At 43.2% G+C, this 23247-nt stretch overlaps 1 protein-coding gene across 2 annotated transcripts in view; it reads right to left on the reverse strand.

The window, feature by feature from the left end:
- Nucleotides 1–3303: 3303 nt before the first annotated feature.
- FKBP1A (FKBP prolyl isomerase 1A) overlaps nucleotides 3304–23247 on the reverse strand; it is a 32392-nt gene continuing 12448 nt past the window's right edge. Inside the window, exons 3-5 of one of the 2 annotated variants that reach the window (XM_036245520.1) lie at nucleotides 10091–10203; nucleotides 6603–6767; nucleotides 3304–4387 (exon numbers count right to left, since the gene is read on the reverse strand). In XM_036245520.1, the coding sequence (XP_036101413.1) occupies nucleotides 6639–6767; nucleotides 10091–10203 (242 nt within the window). In that variant the 3' untranslated portion in view covers nucleotides 3304–4387; nucleotides 6603–6638. The remainder of the gene's footprint in view (nucleotides 4388–6602; nucleotides 6768–10090; nucleotides 10204–23247) is intronic. The other variant, XM_036245521.1, reaches the window with a different exon arrangement.

Raw genomic sequence — 23247 nt, forward strand, 5'->3', positions numbered from 1 at the left:
AATTGAATTCATCTGTCCCAGACACCCAAATGATCCTGTTTTAACCTTTCTTATATACAGTACATGTTTAACGTACCATTTAATCTATAAAAACTTTAAAAACAAAAAGGACATGAAGTATAAATATTTAATGAAAAGAATAGGTACAGTAAAAAATGAAAACTTAGCCCTGGCCGGTTTGACTCAGCGGTTAGAGCGTCGGCCTGCGGTCCAGAGACCCAGGTTCGGTTCCCGCGAAGGGTGCGTACCTCGGTTGCAGTTTGTCCCCAGCCCTGGTTAGTCGTGCGGGTGGCAACCACTCGATGTGTCCCTTTCACGTTGATGTTTCTCTCTCTCTCTCTCTCTTTCTCTCTCTCCCTCCCACTCTACCTGAACAAAAAACGGAAGAACGTCCTCAGGTGAGGATAAAAAAAGAAAAGAAAAAAGAAAAAGAAAACTTAGCCCAGCCAGTGTGGCTCAGTGGATGTCGCCTCATGGACTGAGAGGTCCCGGTTCGATTCCCAGTGGGGGCATGCAGGAGGCAGCCAATTGGTGTTTCTCACTCACATGTTTCTATGTCTCTCTCCCTTCCTCTCTTTCTAAATAATAAGCAGTAAAAGCCCTGGCAGGTTTGGCTCACTGAATAGAGTACTGGCCCACAGACCGAAGGGTCACAGGTTCCATTTCCAGTCAAGGGCATGTACCTGGGTGGCAGGTTCAATCCCTGGCCCCAGTTGGAATGGTGCAGAAGGCAACCAATCTATGTGTCTCTCTCATATCAATGTTTCTCTTTCTTTCTCCCTCCTTCCCCCTTCCAGTCTTTCTAAAAATCAATGAAAAAAATATCTTCAGGTGAGGATTAACAACAAAATAAGCAGCAAAAAACACAAAAGCACTCACAGCACAATTTCCTGAGCTGTTAACATAAGGTTTAGCAGTAAACTGACTCACACTCGCGCATTCTCTCCCTTGTTTGACTAATCATACAGATATCAGCATGAAAGGGTTGTTGGGTTAAGCGAATTGTTTAAGATGAGAGACGTTTGAGAATCAAGGTATACCTGTATTTCTCTGCTCTTTGAATTCTCCTTTGAACCAAATAAAACATCTTGCTGCTTCTCTCATTAACAAATTAAATAAGATCTTTAATATGTTCATTTTGTATTTGAATCATTTTACTTTCTAAAAAATTTTATCCTTTAACATTTGATGGTAAAATAAATTTAGTATGGTAATTTGATTTTAATTACAGTCCTCTTAGTTATAAAGATCATACAGGAACCTGGACAAATACTTTTTAAGAAAAAATAATTTTTTACTAATTTATTTTTGTTACAGATGTTTCTCCTTTTTTTTCCCCATTGACACCCTCCTCCCCACCCCCACCCCCACCCCATTCCCGGCTTTGTTGTCCGTGTCCATCGGTAATGCGTACATGTATATAAGTTCTGTGGTTTACCTCTTCCCTTCCCCCACCACCCCCTCTTCTGAGGGTTGTCAGTCTGTACCCTACGACCATGTCTCTGGGTCTACCCAATTCCTCAGACTGTTATGTTCATTATATTCCACAAATAAGTGAGATCATGTGATAGACAAATACTCTTGATAAAATATTAAGAGGGGAAAATACAATATTTGTACTAGCCTGTGATTAAAACTAAAAACTTTTAAGTGTCTAAGGCAAGAATTGGAAGGAAAGGGGGGAAAAAAAACTGAAGTCTGATTTATTAGGGTGGTAGGATACTGGAGAATTTTTTAAAAGTCTGGTTTGTTATTATTCTGATACACATTAAACCTAAAAGAAACAAAGGCCCTGTATTAGTTTCCTATTGTTATTGTAACAAATTACCACAAATTTAGTGGCTTAAACAACATATATTTATCATCTTATAGTTCTGGAAGTCAGAAGTTCAAAATGAGTCTCACTGGGCTAAAACCAGAGTGGGTGGGCTGGGTTCTTCAGGAGACCCTAGAATTCATTTCCTTGCCGTTTCCAGCTTTTAGGGGCCACCAGCATTCCTTGGCTCAGTCTCTTCCTCAACCTTGAGATTACAATGAACCCACCCACATAATCCATCATAATCTCGCCACCCCAGGGCCCTTAACATATTCATATCTGCAAACTCCCTTTAGCCATGTAAGGTAACATATTCACGGGTTATAAAAATTAGGATGTGGGCATTTTTGAGGGCCATGGTTCTGTCTGTCACAGACCCTGTTCTGATCCTGAGGATTTCTCTGAACTTTCAATCCAATGAGAACAAACAGCTTCCCTATATGTCTGAGTTAGGGCACCACACTGAGGGCTACGTGTAAAAGGACACAATGTAGGATCTCATTTAAATTAAATTCTATAACAGGCAACATTATGGTAGAAGTTAAAATAATTTTTGCCTCTGGGTGTAGGTGGGGACTGACTGGGAAAAGGGCATAAAGAAACTTTGAGATGGTGATATTCTATCTTTGTAAGGTTTTAGGATACAAAAGCATAACAAATACTGAATTCTAATGATACATATTTAGGGGGAACTGTACTGACATCTGCCATTTATTCTGAAATGTGACATAAAAAGATGAATTTACAGAGGGATGGATACAATGTTTATTATGGTAAAAGCTAGGTGGCAGGTATATGTGTGTCACTGTAAAAGTCATGTTGTTCGACAATTTTTATAAGAGTTTTGGGGAAAATAAGATATGGCCCTAAAATTTTACTCTGGTGACTTAAATTAATAAAGGGATGGATTTGGAAAACCATTAAGCGAGTCACTGAACAACTTATTTAAAATCAAATGCTCTTCACTAGGGCAACTGTGGAAAATGTCTATACAGGTGTGGGAGCATTTCTGGCCGTCTCTGTAATGAGGAAGGAGGGGAGCATGTACAGGGAAGGGGCCAGGAAGGTACTGCAACCATCCAGCCTGTCCACATAACAAAACCTCTACACCAAAGGTTACTGAGGAGCACCAGTCTAAAACCCCGTCTTCCCTTTGCAGTTCTTCACCAATTTGCTGGTAGCGCATCAGCTTCTTGGTGACCCCAGATAACCTAGCATTGTGCTCTACCCAGAACATGTATTTAATAAACATTTGATGATGGGTGAGGGGTTCCCCCTGATGACCCCAGCCTGACCTCCAGGCAGTTCCCCCCTCCACTGGTGAAGAGATAAACCTACCTCACCCCCACCACCGCCACCACCCAGAGACCAGTGCTTCTGCCAGGACACAACGTCTCACACTACACCCCACTGTCACACCTCTAATCCCATCCTGCTACACCAATGGCAGGCGGAGGTACCTAAAAGTAACCACCATCACACAGGGCTGAGAAAAGCCAGCATAAAGCACTTTTATTGCAATAATAAAACTTGAAACTCATATGTAGTGCAGGGAAGGGGTAGGCAGCAATAATTTCTCTCACCAAATCACTACACAGGACAGCAAAGGAGTGAGAGGAGGGAAGAAAAGCCAGGAAACTCTGAGATCCGCAGGGGGAGTTGAGCATCAAAAAACAGGAGATGCTGAAGCTGTGATGACCAGCATCATTTTCTTAAGACAACACTCAAGGATTTGTCATGATGGCTGGGCTTTCATTGGGTTTTAAGTGTCTACAAACAGCACCTTCAATTTAAACTTTCGATTAAAGTTCTTAAAATTTAGGGAGTGGAGCCTGGATAGCTATGACATTATAAAAGTCCTGACTATCTTATTAGAAAAAAACCACAGGATTGGAGGGGGAGGGGGGGAGCCAGGCCATGAAGAAGGCTTCAGAAGTCCCTGCTGGCCCGGGGACAGATACCTGTAGTGTCCAACATCGCAGTGAAAATGATTTGCTTTTAAAAGGCAGAGGGTTTAAGGGGAGGGTGGGACGGGGCAGTGGAGGCAAGGGCTCTCCCACTCCCCACTTTAGTTTTGGGTAGGGCTCTTAATTCAACCCAAAGACATCTCTCAACTTGGAGATAATTCGGCCCTCAACAGCGCCTCAAATCTGCTATGGCTTTGCAGCGCAGCAGCAAGAATGTTTAATATATAATAGATAAAAATTTCATCCAAAAAAATAAAATAAAATAAAGATTCTTGCATCCCCCCCCACACCAATTCCTAATCTAAAGTTAACTCATTACTTGTGCTGTTAATACTTGACTAATACTTAATTGAAAACCTAGATCCAAAAGACTGAAACTGAATCTTCACCCCAAAACTAAAACAAAGTAAAAAGAGTAACTTGAGGTTTATGGCATGTAGTTTAGGTCAACACACATACGAGGAGGAAGGGGAAGAGCAAAGCTGGGTGACAGAACACATTCAGTCAGGGCAGATGTTTATACAAAGTGTGGTGGAACATCAGGAAAAGCTCCGTACGGATTCGCGTGTGCACGTCGGGGGCGCCAGATCCCTCCATGGCACATCTGTTGGGGACAGAAAATTTGTGAGTTCCAGCAACTCAGTGATATTTGTGGGGACAGCCACAAGGTCGGCTGCCATACCAGTCCCTTCCCCAACAGCTGTGAGGTCTTAGACCATGCCACTTCTGCTCCAGCTGGGGAGAGCCAGCTGGGCTGGAGCTGGATTCCCAGTGAACAACCTACTTCCTGCTTAAGTAGGTTGTGTGTTTTTAAAACCTAAGGTTAAGTTTATCTTGGTGAGAACTGGAGGGGCAATCCACCAAGCCCACTAACAATACAAGTCCCTATTATCATTGGCTGCATATGGGAATTGCCTAGAGCTTTAAAAAATCTTAATGCACCCTACCCAGTGTGGCTCAGCAGTGAGAGCATTGGTCCACAGACCAGAGAGTCTCGGATTTGATTCCGGTCAAGGGCACGTACCTTAATTGCGGTTCAGTCCCCAGCCCCGGTCAGGGTCTTGTGGGAGGCAACCAATCAATGTATGTCTCTCCCTCCCTCCCTCCCACTCTGTCTGAAGATAAATGGAAATATATCCTCAGGTGAGGATTTAAAAAATAAAAAATCTTAATGCCTTGATCTCATGGCCCAGTGATTGTGGTTAACTGTGGCCTGGGCATCAGGGGAGTCTTAAAAGATTCCCAGGTGCCTTCAATGTGAAAAGCCCCAAGGTGATATTCCCTATGCTGAACATACTTAGAAAATGTCTACAGTCTTCATTCAATCACCCAAACCTGTAACTTTCTGGGTTTTCTCTTGCAAGAAGCTCTGAGATATTCTTTGGCAGTGAATGAGGAGGCTTAGACCAGGGCGACTCTTAGGCCTTCACTTCCCTCTCCTTTCCTTCCCCACCCTCCATCCTACCAGATTTACAGAAAGCCTGTTCCCAAATCAGAATAACTCCAAGTACATTTACGTTCAAAGGACTTAGCTCTCAAAAAACAGGAAAGAAGGTTTGGAATAGGTGTACACCTTTGGGCAGAGGGAGGCTCTAATTTTATTTATTTATTTTTTTGAGAGTGGAAGTGAGAAAGGGGAGGGAGGGAAAAAGAGGGAGAGCAAGAGGGGTGCTCAGGCCGATGCTCTAAACACGGACCCACACTGGCCAGGGCCAGGGAGGTCTCTAAAGTGTCAGGAGTTCCCTGCTGGTAGGAATGACAAATGGAAAAACCAGAGCCAACAAAACTGACCAGGACTGTATGACCCAGGTGTGTAGGGCTCAAACCACTAAGAGAGAAAATATCTATTAATAAAATAAGCCCCTCTCCTTAAAGAAGCCCACAACAGGACAAGGTTACACACCACAACACATCTGGCAGCCACTTATTGTATGCAGCTTTCAAACAAAAGCATTCTTCCCAGCTGATGCCTGTGGCCCTCTGGTTCCAGAAGCAGGAGGGGAGCAAACACAGAGGTCTGGGGCCAGCTAGAAAGATGATGACCACATGCATGTGTTTTATGGTTCTAATACCCACATTAAAAAGTATGTGTCATTAGGATATGGAATTTGGGTTTCACAAAAATGAAGGTAATGGGAAGACAAAAAAGTCCAGGAAGAAAAACCTAAAAGGGATTCTGGTCTTAGTTTGCCACTGACTGAATGTGCCATTGTAAGGCCTTTTTCTTTGGGCCTTAGTTTCCTCACTTGTTTCACAGAAAGGCTGACTCAGGTCCCTGAGATTCCTTCTTAGGACTATCTGAGAGCACTCTTTACACTTCAATAATATCCTCTAGCCTCATTTTCAACCCTCTGATAATAAGCTGGCCTCAACGATCCTGGGCTTGCTCCCCAAGGCAGGTAGCCATAAACTATGGATGAGGGAGGTGTACAAACCAGGACGGGGCAAGCAAAATCATCAACAACCTTACTTCTAAAGAACAAAAATATTGGCACTAAAAATCGGCCTATATTTCCAATTCCTAACTAAGGTTTAGTTTGTAAGATACATATAAAAATACTTCACTTAACAGCTATTATCAGCTGCTTCATCCCTGTGAGCACATTTGAGGACATATGCCATCCCTTTCCATGGGTGAGCAATCTTTACACTCAAGGTGGACTCTGACAACTAAAACTGAACGGAAACCCGAGAGAGGACGAATATACAGGAGGGAAAAGCCCGTGGCATTTTTGGTTCTCTCTACAACCCATCAAATGCTGAGCACAACATGGGAAGGGCAAAGGGAGTTTAAGGCATATCAGCATTAAGTTTCTTACCCAAGCACAGGGAGCTCAGGGAGTAGGCCATTCCTGTCATTCCAGTTTTAGAAGTTCCACATCAAAGACAAGAGTGGCATTTGGTGGGATGATGCCTGGGTGCCCAGTGGCACCGTAGGCATAGTCTGGGGAGATAGTCAGTTTGGCTCTCTGACCCACACTCATCTGTGAAAAGAAGAAGAAAAAAAAATCAGGTGGACGCACTCCTCAACTGTCTCCAAAAGAAGCCTGGGTGTCCCTTGCCCAGGACAATGTGAGTAGGGCATTCAGTGACTGTGCAACTGCCTGGGCATCGGGCACCTCCTGTGCATGTGTGGAGGTTGGTAGCCAGGTGGAATGACCCCTGCATCTGGCTCCAAGGGGCCCAATGGCAGATAAAAACCTCTCAGATTTCCAGAACAGTCAGGCCCTCAACCTTTCTGTCCAGATGTTACTGACCTGACTCTGGGCAGCCAACACTCTGGAAGTGTCACCACCTAGTCCTGCAGTGGCCTGTCAAAGGACATGTTAAGTGGCACCTATGCTCTTGAAAAGTGATCAAAATTTTGCTTTAAAAAGCACAGAGAGAATGTAATATCTGTGGGGTAGTCTACTTTTCTGCACTTCTATATTTATACTCATACTTCAGAAATAAAGAAACTTTTATTTTTTTATTTTTTGTTTTAATCCTTACCCGAGGACATTTTTTGCATTTATCTTCAGATAGAGCGGGAGGGAGAGAGAGAGAGAGGGAGAGAAACATCGATGTGAGAGAAATACATCGACTGGTTGCCACCTACACGACCCCAACCGGGGCCGGGGACAAACTGCCACCAAGGTACGTGCCCTTATCGGGAACCAAACCTGGGACTCTGGTCCGCAGGCCGATACTCTAACTGCTGAGCCAAATCAGCCAGGGCAGAGAAAAAAACTTTTTAAAAAGACAGTATAATTTTTCTGGAGTACCAAGTAGGACGTTACAAAATCTACCACTTTTGTGAAAAAGAGGAAAATGTTGATATATCTGTACCTGCCTATACAAACCAGCATTTTCCTATGGGGAGAAGAGAGTATATAGTGGCCAAAGTGGAAGGAAATTTTTCATTTCTAAAAATTTATTTGCCCTGGATGGTGTGGCTCAGTTTGCTGGAGCATCGTCCTGTGCACCAGAAGGAGATCGAGGGTTCAATTCCCAGTCAGGGCACATACCTGGGCTGTGGGTTCGATCCCCAGCCACCTAACGGATATATCTCTCTCATATCAATGTTTCTCTCTCTCTCTCTTTCCTCCTTCTCTAAAATAAAATATATATACATATATATATAATTTGTACTTTTTTCATTTTCTAATCAAATATACAAATAAGTTTAAATATCTATTTTCTGAAGAGTGAGCAGGTTCTCTGCTGTATTTCCATCCTTTAACTATCTCTTTTAAGTCTCCATGTGTGCATTCCTGGCTCTCTGACCCAGCCCTAGAAATGGCAACTGAAGAGGAAGCAGCATGCTGCAATGAAATTTCTAATGCAACTCAGATGTCTTGCTTCCTATAGCTCCTGTCAGAAACAGGGACATGTCAGACCAAGGTGGTAAGTACAGTTAAAAGCATATGGCTTAATTTAATAAAATTCAAAACAATCATATCCTTTTACCCAGCAATTTTACTTCCAGAATCTTCTAAAACCAAAATGCCCATTAGAAGGGGAGTCATGTCAAAGACACATCTACACCATGGATTAGCCGCTAGAAAGAACACAGTGACTTTAAATGTACTAACATGGAAAGATGCCCAAGATACATTGTTAAATGAAAACAGCAAGGTGCCAAAATAGTACTTGTGGTAGGATTGTGTACCTGTGAACACTTAAAACCAAAACAACATCAAAAGAAGGGGAAAGGGGCACAAAACATTCCTCTACCTTTCTGTGCTTTTAATTCACTTGCTGAAGAAATAGTCTGTAGAGGAGTTTAAAAGATGCCCTGCGGAGGTCTCAGAGCACCCAGACTTCTCACAAGTGAGAGCTGTGATTGACCCCAAAGCATACTGGGTCCAGGGGGAGACTGGGCATCTCCCCAACACTGCCGTCATGCCTTGCCAAGCCTGGGATGTGAAACAGGCTGATAACGCTATCTCGGTGGCAGTTACAGCTCTTGGAACAAACACACAACACAATTATTGTTCCAGTGCTGGAGCAGCCACAGAAGATGAGTTGTGGTGTGGACAATGAAGGTGGGGGATGGGCTAAAGACCAAGAGTTGGCCAGACGTGGTGGGTGGGGACAGGATGAGACAGAACGGTACAGCTGGCGGGGTTTCCAAAGGGAAGTAAACTACAAAGATCCTCTCCTCCTTATACTGCCAACCCTCAGCCCTGCAGAAACAAAATCTAGACACCTAGGAGTTAAACAATGTATTTTGAGATTAAATCAGTGATATTTTATAGAGGAAGTGGAGCAATGTCTATTCTAGAAAAGAGAAAGAGAGAAATCTTTCTCTCCACTTTGGTTAAATTCTCTTTGGTGAGAGGAAAATAGACTGATTATCATCATGCAGGGCCTAATTACAAAGCCCACTGGGTCTCACACCACTGTAAACATCCCTTTACCTGGTAGGGCCAAGAAAAAATTCCCGGGCTCCATGGAAGGACAGAATCCAACTGAAATCTGGCAACCCTGGGTCCCCTATTGTCTACTGGGAACTTTGTAGTGTTGGCAGAATAAAAGCTGTTTACACAATGGGGAAAGGAGAGGTGAAGAAACAGATTCAAGACAAACAAAATGACTTTATCCATGAGCATGACCTCTCAGAAGTGGTCTGACACAACATGGTCCATAATAAGACAAACACAAATTAAAACTACCCCAAGATATCATTTGTCACTCATTAAATTGCCCTGGAACCAAAAGTCTAACACACTGCTGGCGGGGCTGAGAGGAGACAGGCAGCTTCAGAGGCCGCTGGTGGCAGTCCACAGTGTGATCCCTACAGATGGCAACTTAGCAGTATGTCAAAGACAATGCACACAGCCACTGAACCACTCACTCCACTACTGAGAATGAGCCTATGGCAACACTTGATAAATGTAAAATAAAATCCATACAAGATTAGTCACTGCAGCACGGTTTATGATAGCACACTGGAAATGACCCAAATGGCCGCCAATATGGTACCGGTCAAGTAAATTAGAGTGCACCCACCTACGGAAATGCAACTGTAATAAAGCTTGCTGGCCTCCCCCCAATCCTGCCCTAGTATATAAAGTGTTTTAAAGATAGATTAAGTAAAAAGGCACAGTGCAGAACAATGTGCTGTCTAAAAGCAAAAAAAAAAAGGTGTATGCTGTTGTATATGCTTAAAGAAACTCTATGAAGAACATGAGTAAGTTACTTGCGGGGAGACTGGAAAGATAGGGTGTATGGGATTAAATTTTTCACTTGTACCCTTCCATAAATAGAGTTTAAAAGGTAGACACTCGGAAACAAAACAAAACAAAACAAAACGAGAGCATACCTGGGCAACCCCTTCTTCCCAGCCTCGGATCACCTCCTGCTTGCCTAGCATAAACTTAAAGGGCTTGTTTCTGTCCCGGGAAGAATCAAATTTCTTTCCATCTTCAAGCATCCCTGTGAAAAAGGGCAGTTGTAATATGAGCAACAAGGAGTAATGACATGAAGCCAGTCAGAAGCCATCAGCAGAGTGCAAATCCCAGATGCCAGCACTGAAGGGCCTGGCAGAGTATCTAGACCTAAGAAGGAACTTCGGCGTCCAGGGAGGATTTCCTGTGTCCTCAGTGGGTCTCTAAAGAGTTGGGGTAGTCCCTCTACCCCAGGCTTGTGAATGCTCTTCCCCCACTCAAAGTAGTAAGTTGACCACCAGAGGCAGGAGCAGTCTACCTTGGTCCGGAGAAGAGGGAAGTATACACACGTCTTGCATGAACTTCCAGTACCCCGTGGACTTCCTTTTAGACACACACAACAGCTGAAAGTCACATACAGTGTAAGAAACAATATTCCTTCCTTAATTCACCCATCATCTTTTACAGAAATGCGGGTAGTATCAGAACTGACTGAATTGTAGGACACCAGCTGGTGTCAGAGAATCAGAAAAGTGGTGTTGGAAAAGACACAGAAAACCTCTCACGAGTGAACTGCTAACACCACCAGTTGAACAACAGGCAGTGCTTCTACCCTAAGTCAGGGACTGAGCTAGGCACTTTCCATATATAAATTTATTCACTTTCCCATGGCACTGTCCCCATTTCCCAGATGAAGGAACTGAGGCAGACAGAAGTGAAGTAACTTGCTGAAGTAGTAAAGCTAGACTATAAATCCCAAAACCATGTTCATTTTACTATGCCAGTTTCCCAGAAGCCAGACAAACTACAACGGCACCTTCAACTAAAAGGGGGAATTCCAGGGTTGGAGATGCCAGAGGGCAAGTAGCCTGAGAAAAGAGGAACAGATATCTGCTACTCCTTGTACGAAAAAGACTGTCAGCATTGGTTTCTCCGGAAGCCAGTGTTATCCAGTTGTGATCACTGTCACTAAGATCCTGAAAACTCTCACACCAGGATCCCAGACTGAAAGGGGTCAGCCAGTTGTTGTCAAATAATTAACACAAAGCTAATTCCATTGGAGGCTGAGGGTAGGCATATACTATGGTTCTTAGCATCACTCAGAAGACCCAATAAAATACAGAATTATTTTGTTTGTATTTTTGAGGGAATCCCAACCTAAAAATGTCAACACTTGTAAGTGACATGGGAAAGCAGAGATCTGAGTAAGAGCTTTATCACAGACACCAGACTATCTGTACTTCGACAAAATAGGAAACAGGGAGGGAGGGAGGGAAGGACGGGAACTGCTGTCCTCACAGAGCAGGAGGGGAGATGGATGTCCTGCAAGCAGAGTGTATGCTGACACTGCGTGAAGCCTGGAGCTGGGAGCTAAGGCCTGAGAGGGACACAGGAGGACATGGATTCACGCCTGCCAAGTCAGTCCAGGGCAGGAACTGGCATCCCAGAAAGAGCAAGTTGGGTTGTACCTTGAAACTCATCTCTTTGCCAGAACACAATCACTACCTGGTTAAAAAAAAAAAAAAAAAAAAAAAGACAAATGGCAGGATGTGAAGTTTTCTATATATGAATAACAGGGAGAACAACAGGTCTCCACTCTCTACAAAACTCACTGCAGACATCCCTTTTAGTCCACTTTGGGCTCTGCTTCATACACTGAACCAGCCAGGATTCTCAGATTCTCTCTCTGGCTAGGAAGGAGCCCTTCCATCCACCGTCCTAAGACTGCTTGTAAGAGAAATAAGGGAACCAACTCCCAGGCTCAGAAACCTGCTCAAGGTCAGAGCCAGTGAGCAGTGGGGTCTGGCTCTAGCAAAGGGCTTTATTTAGCCCAATGGGGACTGTGAGATACAAAGGAGATTAAACACCAGAAATAGCCTCTTCCTGGACTGTGAGTTATAGAGCAGAACTTGAGCAGAGCCCTGGGGCTTCCCAAGCCGCCATGGTAGATAAGCCACTAAGTGAGAAACCCCTCTGGGAAAGAGCCAAGGGTGGAAGGGTGATCCCTGGCCCCTGAGCCCTTAACTGTCTGCAAAGGCTAGCTGGACAAAACCCACAGAGAAACACCTGCCAGAGAGACACCTGGAACCCAGGCTGTGACACCCCTCCCCTCCTTTTTAACTGAATATTAACTTTCCAGGAGCAACAAAAGCCTGGTCCAGTATATGAAATAGAATCAATCTGAGCCTTTCTCCTATATCAGGGTTGGGATGGGTGGGGCATATGGGTCAGTTTGGACACTCAGACCAACTGCGAAGTCTCTTAGAATCTTGTAGGAAAAGACCTGTCTCCTTGATAAAAAAAAAGAAAAAAAGAAAAAGAAAAACACACTCAGGGAGAAAGCTCCTGCCCTCCCTCCCTGTTGAATGAATGCTGTTGTGTGAGGATGTGATGTCTGGAACCATGGCAGACACCTGTAACCATGAAAAGGTCAGGAGCACCACAGAGTAGCTGCCCCATTGATCTGAACCAGACCCAAACCACCTCCCTCAAGACTTGTGTTCTAAGGTGATTAAAAGTCTGCTTTCCCTTAAGTCAGGTTTTAGTTACTGGATGCTAAAAGTAACCTAATTGGTATGAGATACTTCTTTACTTGACATTTACTTAGTACACTCCACTGTAGTGCTCCAAAAAAAAGGGGGAGCAACAGAGAAATGGAACTCAACAACACACATCACCAAGAGCTATCACTGACTATGACATTATTTACATGTAATAGTTACTACACAGGACACACTTCTCATCATTAAAGAGCATACTGACTGTGACCCCTAAATTTATTTCATGATATACTAATGGTTTGCAACTCAGTTTTAAAAATATAGTGCACCTGCCCTGGCCGGTTTGGCTCAGCGGTTAGAGCGTCGGCCTGTGGTCTGGAGAGACCCGGGTTCGGTTCCCGCTAAGGGCACGTACTTCGGTTGCAGTTTGTCCCCGGCCCTGGTTGGTCGTGCAGGTGGCAGCCACTCGATGTGTCCCTTCACGTCGATGTTTCTCTCTCTCTCTCCCTCCCACTCTATCTGTACAAAAAATGGAAAAATATCCTCGGGCAAGGATAAAAAATAAATAAATAAATAAATAAATAAAAAAAATATAGTGCACCTATGAAAGAATTCTCCTATTTCCTGCCAATTTTGAACATGCCCTGAACTAGGACAAGATTCCATTTGATTGCAATGAAAAACCACAGGATACTGAGACAGACTCCCAACACTTTCCATTTATTCCTGAGCAAATGCATTGCCAAGCATGTTCCAGATGTTACAGGCATCCACGCCACTTTGCCTAAAGGTGAAATGTTTCAATGTCTGACTGGTACTAAGCTGGGAACACAAGGTGGGACCCAGCTTCTACCTGCTGCTGAGCCAGCCTGAAGAACCAGATGCTCTTCAGCAAAGAGACTGTACATCTGGGAGGATGTCTTGTTTAATCCCAGCTTTCTTAAGCTCTTCTGGAACATTGAGGGGCAAAGCCTCTTCCTATTAAGAAACCATAATTGCCAAGAAGTAGTACTTCTGAGTAGAGGGACGTTAGAGCAGGAGCTTTGCCAAGGATCTTAGTCCCCCCATCTACCTCATTTCAGATGGGATCTTGTCCCTGGGAAGAGGATGTGAGCCTTGCTTACCAACGTCAATCTTATCTACTTTCCTGGAGAAGAAATCTTCACAAGGAAGGGCTGAGTGGTGGTGGTAATGGTGGGGGTCTCTTGGGCCTCAGGAGGGGATTTCCTATACTCTAAGTCTACAAGGTAAACAATATCCCCAGAGCTGAGCAGATGTCACACAACTGGCAGAGGCTCTAGAGGCAAGGAAGTGCTAGAAGGGCTTCCCTGCAATGGGAGCAGATCACTTTATATATGGCTGCAAATTGTCAGACTTGGGGAGAAGATGATGCATGAGAGGAAGCAGTGTCTATTAAGAAGCAGGAATGAATGTGAAAACAATATTTTCTGAAGTGAGAATCAGGCTGGTTAATGTTGAAGGCAAAATGCAAGAGAAGCTGTGACATTAAAACAGGTCACAGTTTTGGCAAGATGGAGGAAGAGGGGTCAGATTTATCCTCCCATTTAAAAAACGAAAACTAAAAACCAAATTAAAAAAATGAAACAAACAACCCCACACACAAATAAGGAGCGAAACAATCACAACATCACAATGAAGGACAGTGACTCCCGAGGAACGGGAAACTAACGAGGTGAGCCCTATGACTGCCCCAGCTTACATCCGTGGGAGTCTCCAGGGAGAGGGAACTGGGATAGAGCTCAAGGCAGCTCAAGTCCATAGGACATATACCAGGAAGGAGAGAGTTATAGAGAGATGCCCCAGAGATTTACAAAGGGTCCTCCCACTTAAGTATTCAGAGAGTACTAATCAATACATGTGCTTGAGGTTAACTACTCAAGATCAGAAAAAGAAACCAACAACAACAACATCCAAAACTTTTAGAAGGGTCGGTGCCTATTCCCACTAGCCAGACAGGAGAAAGTTGTGGTTCATGAGGCACTGGGTAGGATACCCAGGAAGATCTGAGGTGAGATCTTCAAGTAACTTAAGTGCTTCCCAGTAGAAAGCTCAGAATGATTTACAGGAATAAAAACAGCCAGTACTCCAAAAAGGTAAAATTCATTATGCCTATCATCCAAAAATGCCAAGAGGCATGAAAACATGACCCACAATGCAAAGATTAATCAATCAATTGAAACTAACCCAGAACTGACACAGATGTTAGAATCAGTAGAGATGGATAGTAAGATTCAAATCAATCTTTCAGAGATGAAAACTATGTCGTCTGAGATGAAAAATACACTGGGCTGCCCTGGCTGGTTTGGCTCAGTGGTTGGAGCGTCGGTCCGAGGATGGATTCCAGTCAAGGACACGAACCTGGGTTGAAGGTTCAATCCCTGGCCCCGGACGGGGTTGTGCGGGAGGCAATCAATCGATGTGTCTCTCTCATATTGATGTTTCTCCCTCCCTCACTCTCTCTCTAAAAATCAATGGAAAAATTTCCTTGGGTGAGGATTAACCAAAAACAAAACAAAACACTGGGCTATCCACAAGCAAAAAGTAAAAATCTAAATCTGCACTTCACCTCATAATCGATATCAACTCAAAATTGGTAAAATCTAAATATAAACAAGAAACCTATAAAACTTCAAAAAGAAAATAGGGAAATAATCACTGTGACTATGGTTTAGGCCAAGATTTCTTAGATATGAAACCAAAAATCATAATCCATAAAAGGATAAATGTAACTTCATTAAAACTAAACTGCACTTTAAGAGATACTTTTAAGAGAATGCAGTTAAGTCACAGACTGGGAGAAAAACCTTTGCAAAACATATAGCATATATCTCATAAAGAACTTGTGTCCAGAATACAAAAAGAGCTCTCAAAACTCAACAATAAGAAAACTAAAAAAAGGGCAAAAATTTTGAACAGATACTTCACTGAAAAAGATACACAGATGAGAAATAAACACATGAAAAGATGTTCAACATTAATACCACTAGGAGGCATGACTACTACCGATTAGAATGAGTACAACTAGAAAGACTGATCAGTCCTGCTGGTGTGGCTCAGTGGCTGAGCGTCAACCCATGCATCAAGAGGTCGCCAGTTCAATTCCTGGTCAGGGCACATGCCCAGGTGGTGGGCCCAATCTCCACTGGGGGGCATGCAGGAGGTGATCAATCGATGTTCTCTCTCACTGATGTCTCTCTCTCTCTCTCTAAAATCAAGAAAGAAAGAAAAAAAGACTGATCGTATCATGTATTGGTAAAGATGTGGAGGAACTGGAATTTTCACACATTGACAGTGGGAACAGACAATGGAATAACCACTGTGGAAAAGAACTTGGTAGTTTAAGTAAAACACACTCCTCACACATGACCCAGCCATTCTACTCCTGATATTTATACAGGAGAAATGACAGCCTATGTCCATACAAAAAGACATACAAACATTCATAGCAGATTTACTTGTAATAGCCAAAAACTGGAACAACCCAATCATCTGCCAACTGGTGAATGGATAAGCAAGTATATCCACACAACAGAAAACTATTCAGTAATAAAAAGGAATGAACTAATACATAAAATAACACAATAATCTCAAAATAATTATGCCAAGTGAAAAAAGCCTGACAAAAAGAATACATGTACATTCTGACACCTGAGACTACTATAATATTTAATGTCAACTGTAATAGAAAAATTTAAAAAAAGAGTACACACACTGTACAATTCCATTTATATAAAGATTTACAAAATACAAAACAATCTATGGTGACAGAAAAGCTAATCAGTGGTTGTTGAAGATAGGAGGAAGGGTGAGATTCCAAAGGATAAAAAGAAACACATCAAAACTTATGAAACTGTATACGTTAAATATGATCAGTTCATTAGATGGCAATTATACCTCTATAAAACATTTATTTATTTATTTAATCCTCACCCGAGGGCATTTTTCCAATTTTTGTTCAGATAGAGTGGGAGGGAGAGAGAGTGAGAAACATTGACGTAAAAGGGACACATCGAGTGGCTGCCACCCGCACTACCCAATCAGGGCCGGGGACAAACTGCAACCGAGGCACATGCCCTTAGCGGGAACCGAACCCAGGCCTCTCTGGACCGCAGGCTGACGCTCTACCGCTGAGCCAAACCAGCCAGGGCTATAAAACATTTTTTAAAAAGGAAAAAGAAAACTGAGATTTACCCAAATCCTACGTATGTTTACCTACTACACCCAACCTGGCAGTAGACAGTAAGGTGCTTTCTCTGGGGAAGGAGCAGGTAAAGCAGGCAGCAAGTCAAGTCTCAGCAGCTGCTCCTATTTTAACTCTGGACACCTCCATGCCAGGACCTGGAGCCATTCAAAACTGAAACCACCTGCCAAGTTACTGCCATAATTTCCTAGAGAAAGCATGCTCTGCTGAGCAAAGGCAACTAAGATTACAGTTCAGATATTACAGCTCACATTCTTTAAGTTCCAAAGGCCACTCTTAGCGAAAATCATTGCCAGCATGACCGATTTCATTTCTGACTACATACAAACCTATATACCTCATGATCTAGATTCTGCCTGGGATAGCTCCATATTCTCGAATTGTCTTGAGGTCACAGACCTGGACTCAGAGTTCTATGTCCTTGTGGCACTCACAACGCTGGCATTCATGAGCACTTTTGAATTTGCTTCACTTGCACCATTTTTTTTTTTTATCCTCACCCGAGGACATTTTTCCATTTTTTGTTCAGGTAGAGTGGGAGGGAGAGAGAGGAACAGAGAGAGAGAGAGAGAAACATCGACGTGAAAGGAACACACCAAGTGGCTGCCACCCGCACGACCGACCAGGGCCGGGGACAAACTGCAACCGAGGTACGCGCCCTTAGCGGGAACCGAACCCGGGTCTCTCGGGACCGCAGGCCGACGCTCTAACCGCTGAGCCAAACCGGCCAGGGCCACTTGCACCATTTTTAAGAACTAGCAGGAAAAGCATGAGGCTTCCACATTTAGACCTCTTCACTATATGGCAGGAAGAACCTGACTGGTAGTTTTACGTTCAGTACCTTTAATTACTGATCAGTGATAAAAATATGAAAATTTGGGAGTCTCCTGTTAAAAATCACGGAGGCCATTAAAGGAGTGAAAGGTACAGTTGCATGAAGGGCTGTTAAAGCAGCATCTGGCTGCAAGGCAGTTGATGTCGCCTTTGTCTGGGTTTCTTCCCAAACTGTTCAGCTGTTCTTTTGGGGGCGAACCAGACTCAAATCCTTGGAGAGGGAGCAGATGGGCTTTAACAACAACAACAACAACAAAAACAAAAGGCATCAGGAGGAGTCTTGAGTTTATCTCCCCCTTGGCAGGCCGCTCTTTCCTGCTGCTCATGTGTTTGCGACTGCTATTGCTCAGATGGAACAAGCAGAGGCAGACCTGGCTAGCAGCTCTTGAGCAAAGTGCCCCAGGACTGTGTTCCCGGGGTTTGGCCCAACTCATAGAAGCAATGGTTAAAACCCAAGGCCAGAATTTGGAGATTCAAGAGGACCACTGGGTTATTATTTTGCTAACAATCCAACAGAAACAGAGCTACTTCCAGTGTGTTCTGTTTTGTGGATGGTAGAGTCACCACATGCCCTCAACTGGATAAGGGAAGGCCAATGAAGAAGGCATCTATATAGTTACCACTTTAGCACTTATAGTTATAGCTCATAACTTACAATGTGATTTTCAGTTTCTGATGAATCTTTGCAGGTGACTTTCATAGGCAGCATTTTACAGGGGACAAATATAGAAAGTTTTAAGATTAAAAAACAAAAAACTCAAATCTCATCAAACAATGGCAATAACAAAAGAGAACATTTCAAACCCCGTTCTTTCAAAACAAAATAAAGTCCTTGCCATTTACAGCTGGGAGCGTGAGAACGGATTTCTATTTTCAACTCAAAAGGTAGTTTCTTAAGTACAAAAAGTGCAATGGTTGAATGGAGATAGGGAAACCAAATTCAAAGTTGCTAGTTTTTCTGCAGATTTGCCTTTGAAGCCACCTGGAACATTTCTGATATAAATGGATGTACTGACCCAGGTACAAATGGGTATATTGACTTACTAGGCTTAGCTGTTTCTCTCTTCCTTCTTATTATATACAGAAGCTCTCTCAACACCTTTTACTTAACTGCCTTGCCACAGATTCTTATAAGAACCATAGCCTGCACAGCCCTGGCCCAGTGGAAGCTCCTTCCTGCCCTAGTCTCCAGCTCCTCCTCTCTCCTTTCCCAACTGAGTTCTATGCTTACCAAGTGCTGGTCAGCGATGTTTATTCCCAAATCCATTGATGTCAGTTTTACTTACTGAATATTAATAACATAAATAGTATGTAAATAAATGATATATGAGTGTGAATCGAAAAAGAGAGCCCTAGATAAATGTTTGGAAAGACTCAATAAATGCATGTCACTAAAAAATATTGCTGCTGCCCTGGCTAGGTGGCTCAGTTGGTTGGAGCATTGTCCCCCACACCAAAAGGTCGTGGGTTTGATCTCTGGTCACGGCACATACGGAAGGCAATCAATCGATGTTTCCCTTTCACACTGATGCCTTCCCCCCGTCTCTAAATATATCCTCAGGTGAGCATTAAAACACACACACATTGCTTGTGAATAATTGTGTGTGGGTGAGACCAACGTACGTTTGGAGAAAGAAATCTCAAAAATCTAGAAAGGGTGGCATTAAAATGACTTTACAACAACCCTTGCTCAACTTTTTTTCTTTTATCGATTTTTTTTTCTCTCAGATGGATTAGGAGGGAGAGAGAGAGTGAGAAACATCGATGTGAAAGGGACACATCGAGTAGCTGCCACCCACACAACCCAACCAGGGCCAGGGACAAACTGCAACCGTGGTACATGCCCTTAGTGGGAACTGAACCCGGGTCTCTCTGGACTGCAGGTCGACGCTCTAACCACTGAGAAAACCGGCCAGGTCTTGCTCTACTTTAAAAAAAGCCAAAATTAGGTCCTGCAAGAACCTTGATGGCAAACTCCGAGCCATTCTAAAAGGAATACGTGATTTATGCTTGGATTTGAAATTTTTACAAGTCATGTCTCTCTTATGACTAATGTATCAACTATCCACTTGTCCCAACCATGATGGGCGAAAAGAGATTCTACACACTCAGGCAGCTAAGAGGTATTCGTTCAAAATTCATGTCTTTGTCCTATTTCCAGGTCTCAGAGGTTGCATTCACAGGGCAACCTTCCTGAATCTGAGGACCCACTTGTGGTATGATCAAAGGTCAAATGCCTACTCAAAGACAGAACCAGCTTCCTTCTCCCAATCACACAAACTGAGTGTAAGAATATTTATCATCTGGAAATGCTTCTAACCTTTGGCTAAATGCCTCTACATTCTATGGCTAAAAGGTATTTTCAAAGGAGTGTCCATGAGGGAAAGAACACGCAGGATCCCAGAACACAAACCAGAATGCATATCCTCGAGGACATACTTTCCATTTTCCATTTCATCACAAGATAAATAAGAAGACTGCCCCATTATGTCTCACGGGTCGCGGGGGTTAGAGGGGGATACATAGAGGAAACATACTGGAAATGGCAGAAATATGAATGACCTTTAGCTTTCTTTTCTGTTTTCCAGAAAACACAGAGGCAGGAGGCTATAGGGTACAATCCCACAGTTTAAACTTGACACAGCAGCCAGAGGGACATTCTTTTAAACTACAAGTCAGACCCTATTACTACTCTTCTGCTCCAAACCTTTCTAGGGCTCTCCATCTAACTCAGGATAGAAGCCAAAGTCTTTAATATGGCCCACAGGGCCATGAGAGAGCTGCCACCCAACATGGCCATCTCTCTGACTTCATCTGATTATGCTCAAACTTCTCCACTCCAAGAAAACTGTTTCCTTCTGTTCTGTATACACACCAGGTATATGTCTCGCTGGGGCCTTTGTCCTTGCTGTTGCCTCTGGGTAATACTCTTACCCAGATAGTCTCATGGATTACTCCCTTACCTCCTTCAGGTTTCTATTGAAACGTCACTTTCTCATTGAGGCCTTCACTGTCTGTCTAAAATCTCAACCTCCTATTGTTCCCTCATTAGCACTTACTAGCCAATGTTCAATATATTTTTGCTTATTAATCATTTCTGTTATCTGTCTCCCCTACTACAGTGTAAGTATATGATGGCAGAGGCTGTGTCTTCTTCATTTCCATATTCTTGGTATCCAGAACAGTACCTTGTACATAATATATGGCCAATAAGTACAGGAAAATCAAAGGCATCTTCCCCTCACTTCAGGTCTTTGTACACAACTTGGGAAGCCCTTTCCTCTTGCCTGACTGAGCCATACACATCCAAGACTGCAGCGCTCCTAGCCCCAGGTGTCTGCTGCTGAAGGCACTTCTCTTGAAACAGATAGCACAAAGGAATGCACTCCCTACAAGGCAAGCATCTCGAGGGCAAGGCTAAGGCTTTCTCTTAATTCCTAACACATTTATTGAATGACAGAGATGGGTTTGGTGTGCTGACCTGTGTGCAGTGAATGTGAGAGGAAGAAGTAGTCACAATTTTATTAATCCATAAGGACTGGGCAAAGTCCAAAATGTTGTAAGTATTCTTTCTTATTCTCACTTAAAGAAAACAGGAATGTTATATCAATCATTACAGGAACGTGGGCTTTTCTCACTGCAGCACGAGTCTATGCCAGATCCTAACTGACCACTCATTCAAACAGTTACTGAGTACCTAACTCCATACCAGGCACGGATGGGGAGACCCTGGAGAACACACCAGTGTGGATCTCGCTTCCTGGAGCCTGCAGTCCACTGGAGAAAGAGTAGATGTTAACTACACACAGCCTGACTGTGAGGAAGGCTAAGAAGGAAATAGAGAGGTGCCTTGTTGGAGAATCAGAGAGAGTGTGTGTGCAGAACCACTTTAGTCAAGGGTCATAGGAGACCCACTGAGAGGGTATCATTTAAGCTGCGATAAAAGCCTGCCTTTTGGTGAGGAGTGGGGGCAGTGCAGTGGCACGTAAGCATGGGGCAGAGACCTTCCTGGAAGGGGAGGCTTGGTGTGTTTGAGGAAATAAATGCAGGGCAGGATGGTTTGAGCTCCTGGGAGGGAAGTGTAAAGGCAATGAGAGCAGAGACAACAGCCTCTAGGAACTGATTATTTCTCCTGCACTCTTCCTTTCCCCTCATGCTTCTTTCTGAACTGCTAGAATTTATCTGATCCAAGTTAAAGTAGGCTGGTGGTGGAAGGAATGCAAGGACCCAGTTCAGTTCCTTAGTAGGTAAAAACAACAAAAAACTAGAACAGGAGAAACAAATAAAAACAAACATAATCAGTAGCACCAAAGGGAGAACTGGATAGTACATGGCTAAGTTATCCAAAATACCGCTGGCCTTTTCCACGGGGAACAGCAGGTGACAATATTATTTTTAGAGAAAATTCCAAGGCAGACAAATGATTCCTCATTTTGTGGATATAGTGAACCCATTAGCACTCCACAAAAAAAATCTGTTTTTAACCACCAAAAACATTTAAGTTAAAAAGCCTGTGGGTAAATTGGTGAATTTTATGGTACATAAATTATACCCAATAAAGCCGTTAATGAAAACAAAAGTCTGAGACCACTAAAAGGAACCAGAACTCTTTAGAGAGATGACTGCTACCAAGGCCAGAGCAGTAATTAAGGAATTAAGGTAGTAATAAAGGAATAATGGGAGCATGCCAAAAAGGTCCTGGAGCCAGCTTGAAGGGACTACTACTGGCAAAATTTGAGACTTTGTGAGTATAAAAAAAAAAAAAAGTATCAATGATTTTATGGTCCTGAGTAAAATTTATGAGTTCACAGTATACTAAAAACAAACAGACTGGGGGGGAGGGGGGTCACTTGCGACCACTGGGGATGACTATAAAACCAACTCCTCACTTTAAAAACTGGTAATTAAAGAAAAAGAATTAAGCTTTACCCTATTTTATAGAATGGCAACTAACAGATATAGAAGGTATAAAAGAATTTAAAAAATTGCCACAATGTAAATGCCAATGAAATAATTTCTTCAGGTACAAATGATCATTGGTGTGAATACCAGTAGGGAGAAGGCTGATGAAGAGCAGGACATTTACAGGATGTGCAAGTACCGCACAGACTGCCTCTTGTAAAGGGGAAAATGTACTTTTACAAAAAAGATCACATTTAGCATCACAAATAGTGATATTCCCCATGGGTTGCAGAGTATGATATATGCAGCATCATGAAAGAAGTCTTCACACTCAAATGTTTAATCAGAAACCATTTAGACAAAGTCTCAGGAGGCAGCAGCTCTGAGAAGATTCTTGTGAAATTCCAGTGAAAACAGCACCTATACAGCAGCTTGTACACCATGGTTGGGGATGAGCCTCAAAGTCAGCCAGCCTGAGGGTCAATCCCACCCACAAATGGGCCAACATCAATCAAGACCCAATTACAACAGGCAGGCCCACATAACTATCCACACGAGGGACATTCCTAGAGCACTCAGCTCAGGGTATCAAGGAGACTGCACCAATGGGTCCCACAGGACACCTACTACATTA

The sequence above is a fragment of the Molossus molossus genome, unplaced genomic scaffold, assembly GCF_014108415.1.
Source record: "Molossus molossus isolate mMolMol1 unplaced genomic scaffold, mMolMol1.p scaffold_m16_p_6, whole genome shotgun sequence".
Taxonomy (NCBI): domain Eukaryota; kingdom Metazoa; phylum Chordata; class Mammalia; order Chiroptera; family Molossidae; genus Molossus; species Molossus molossus.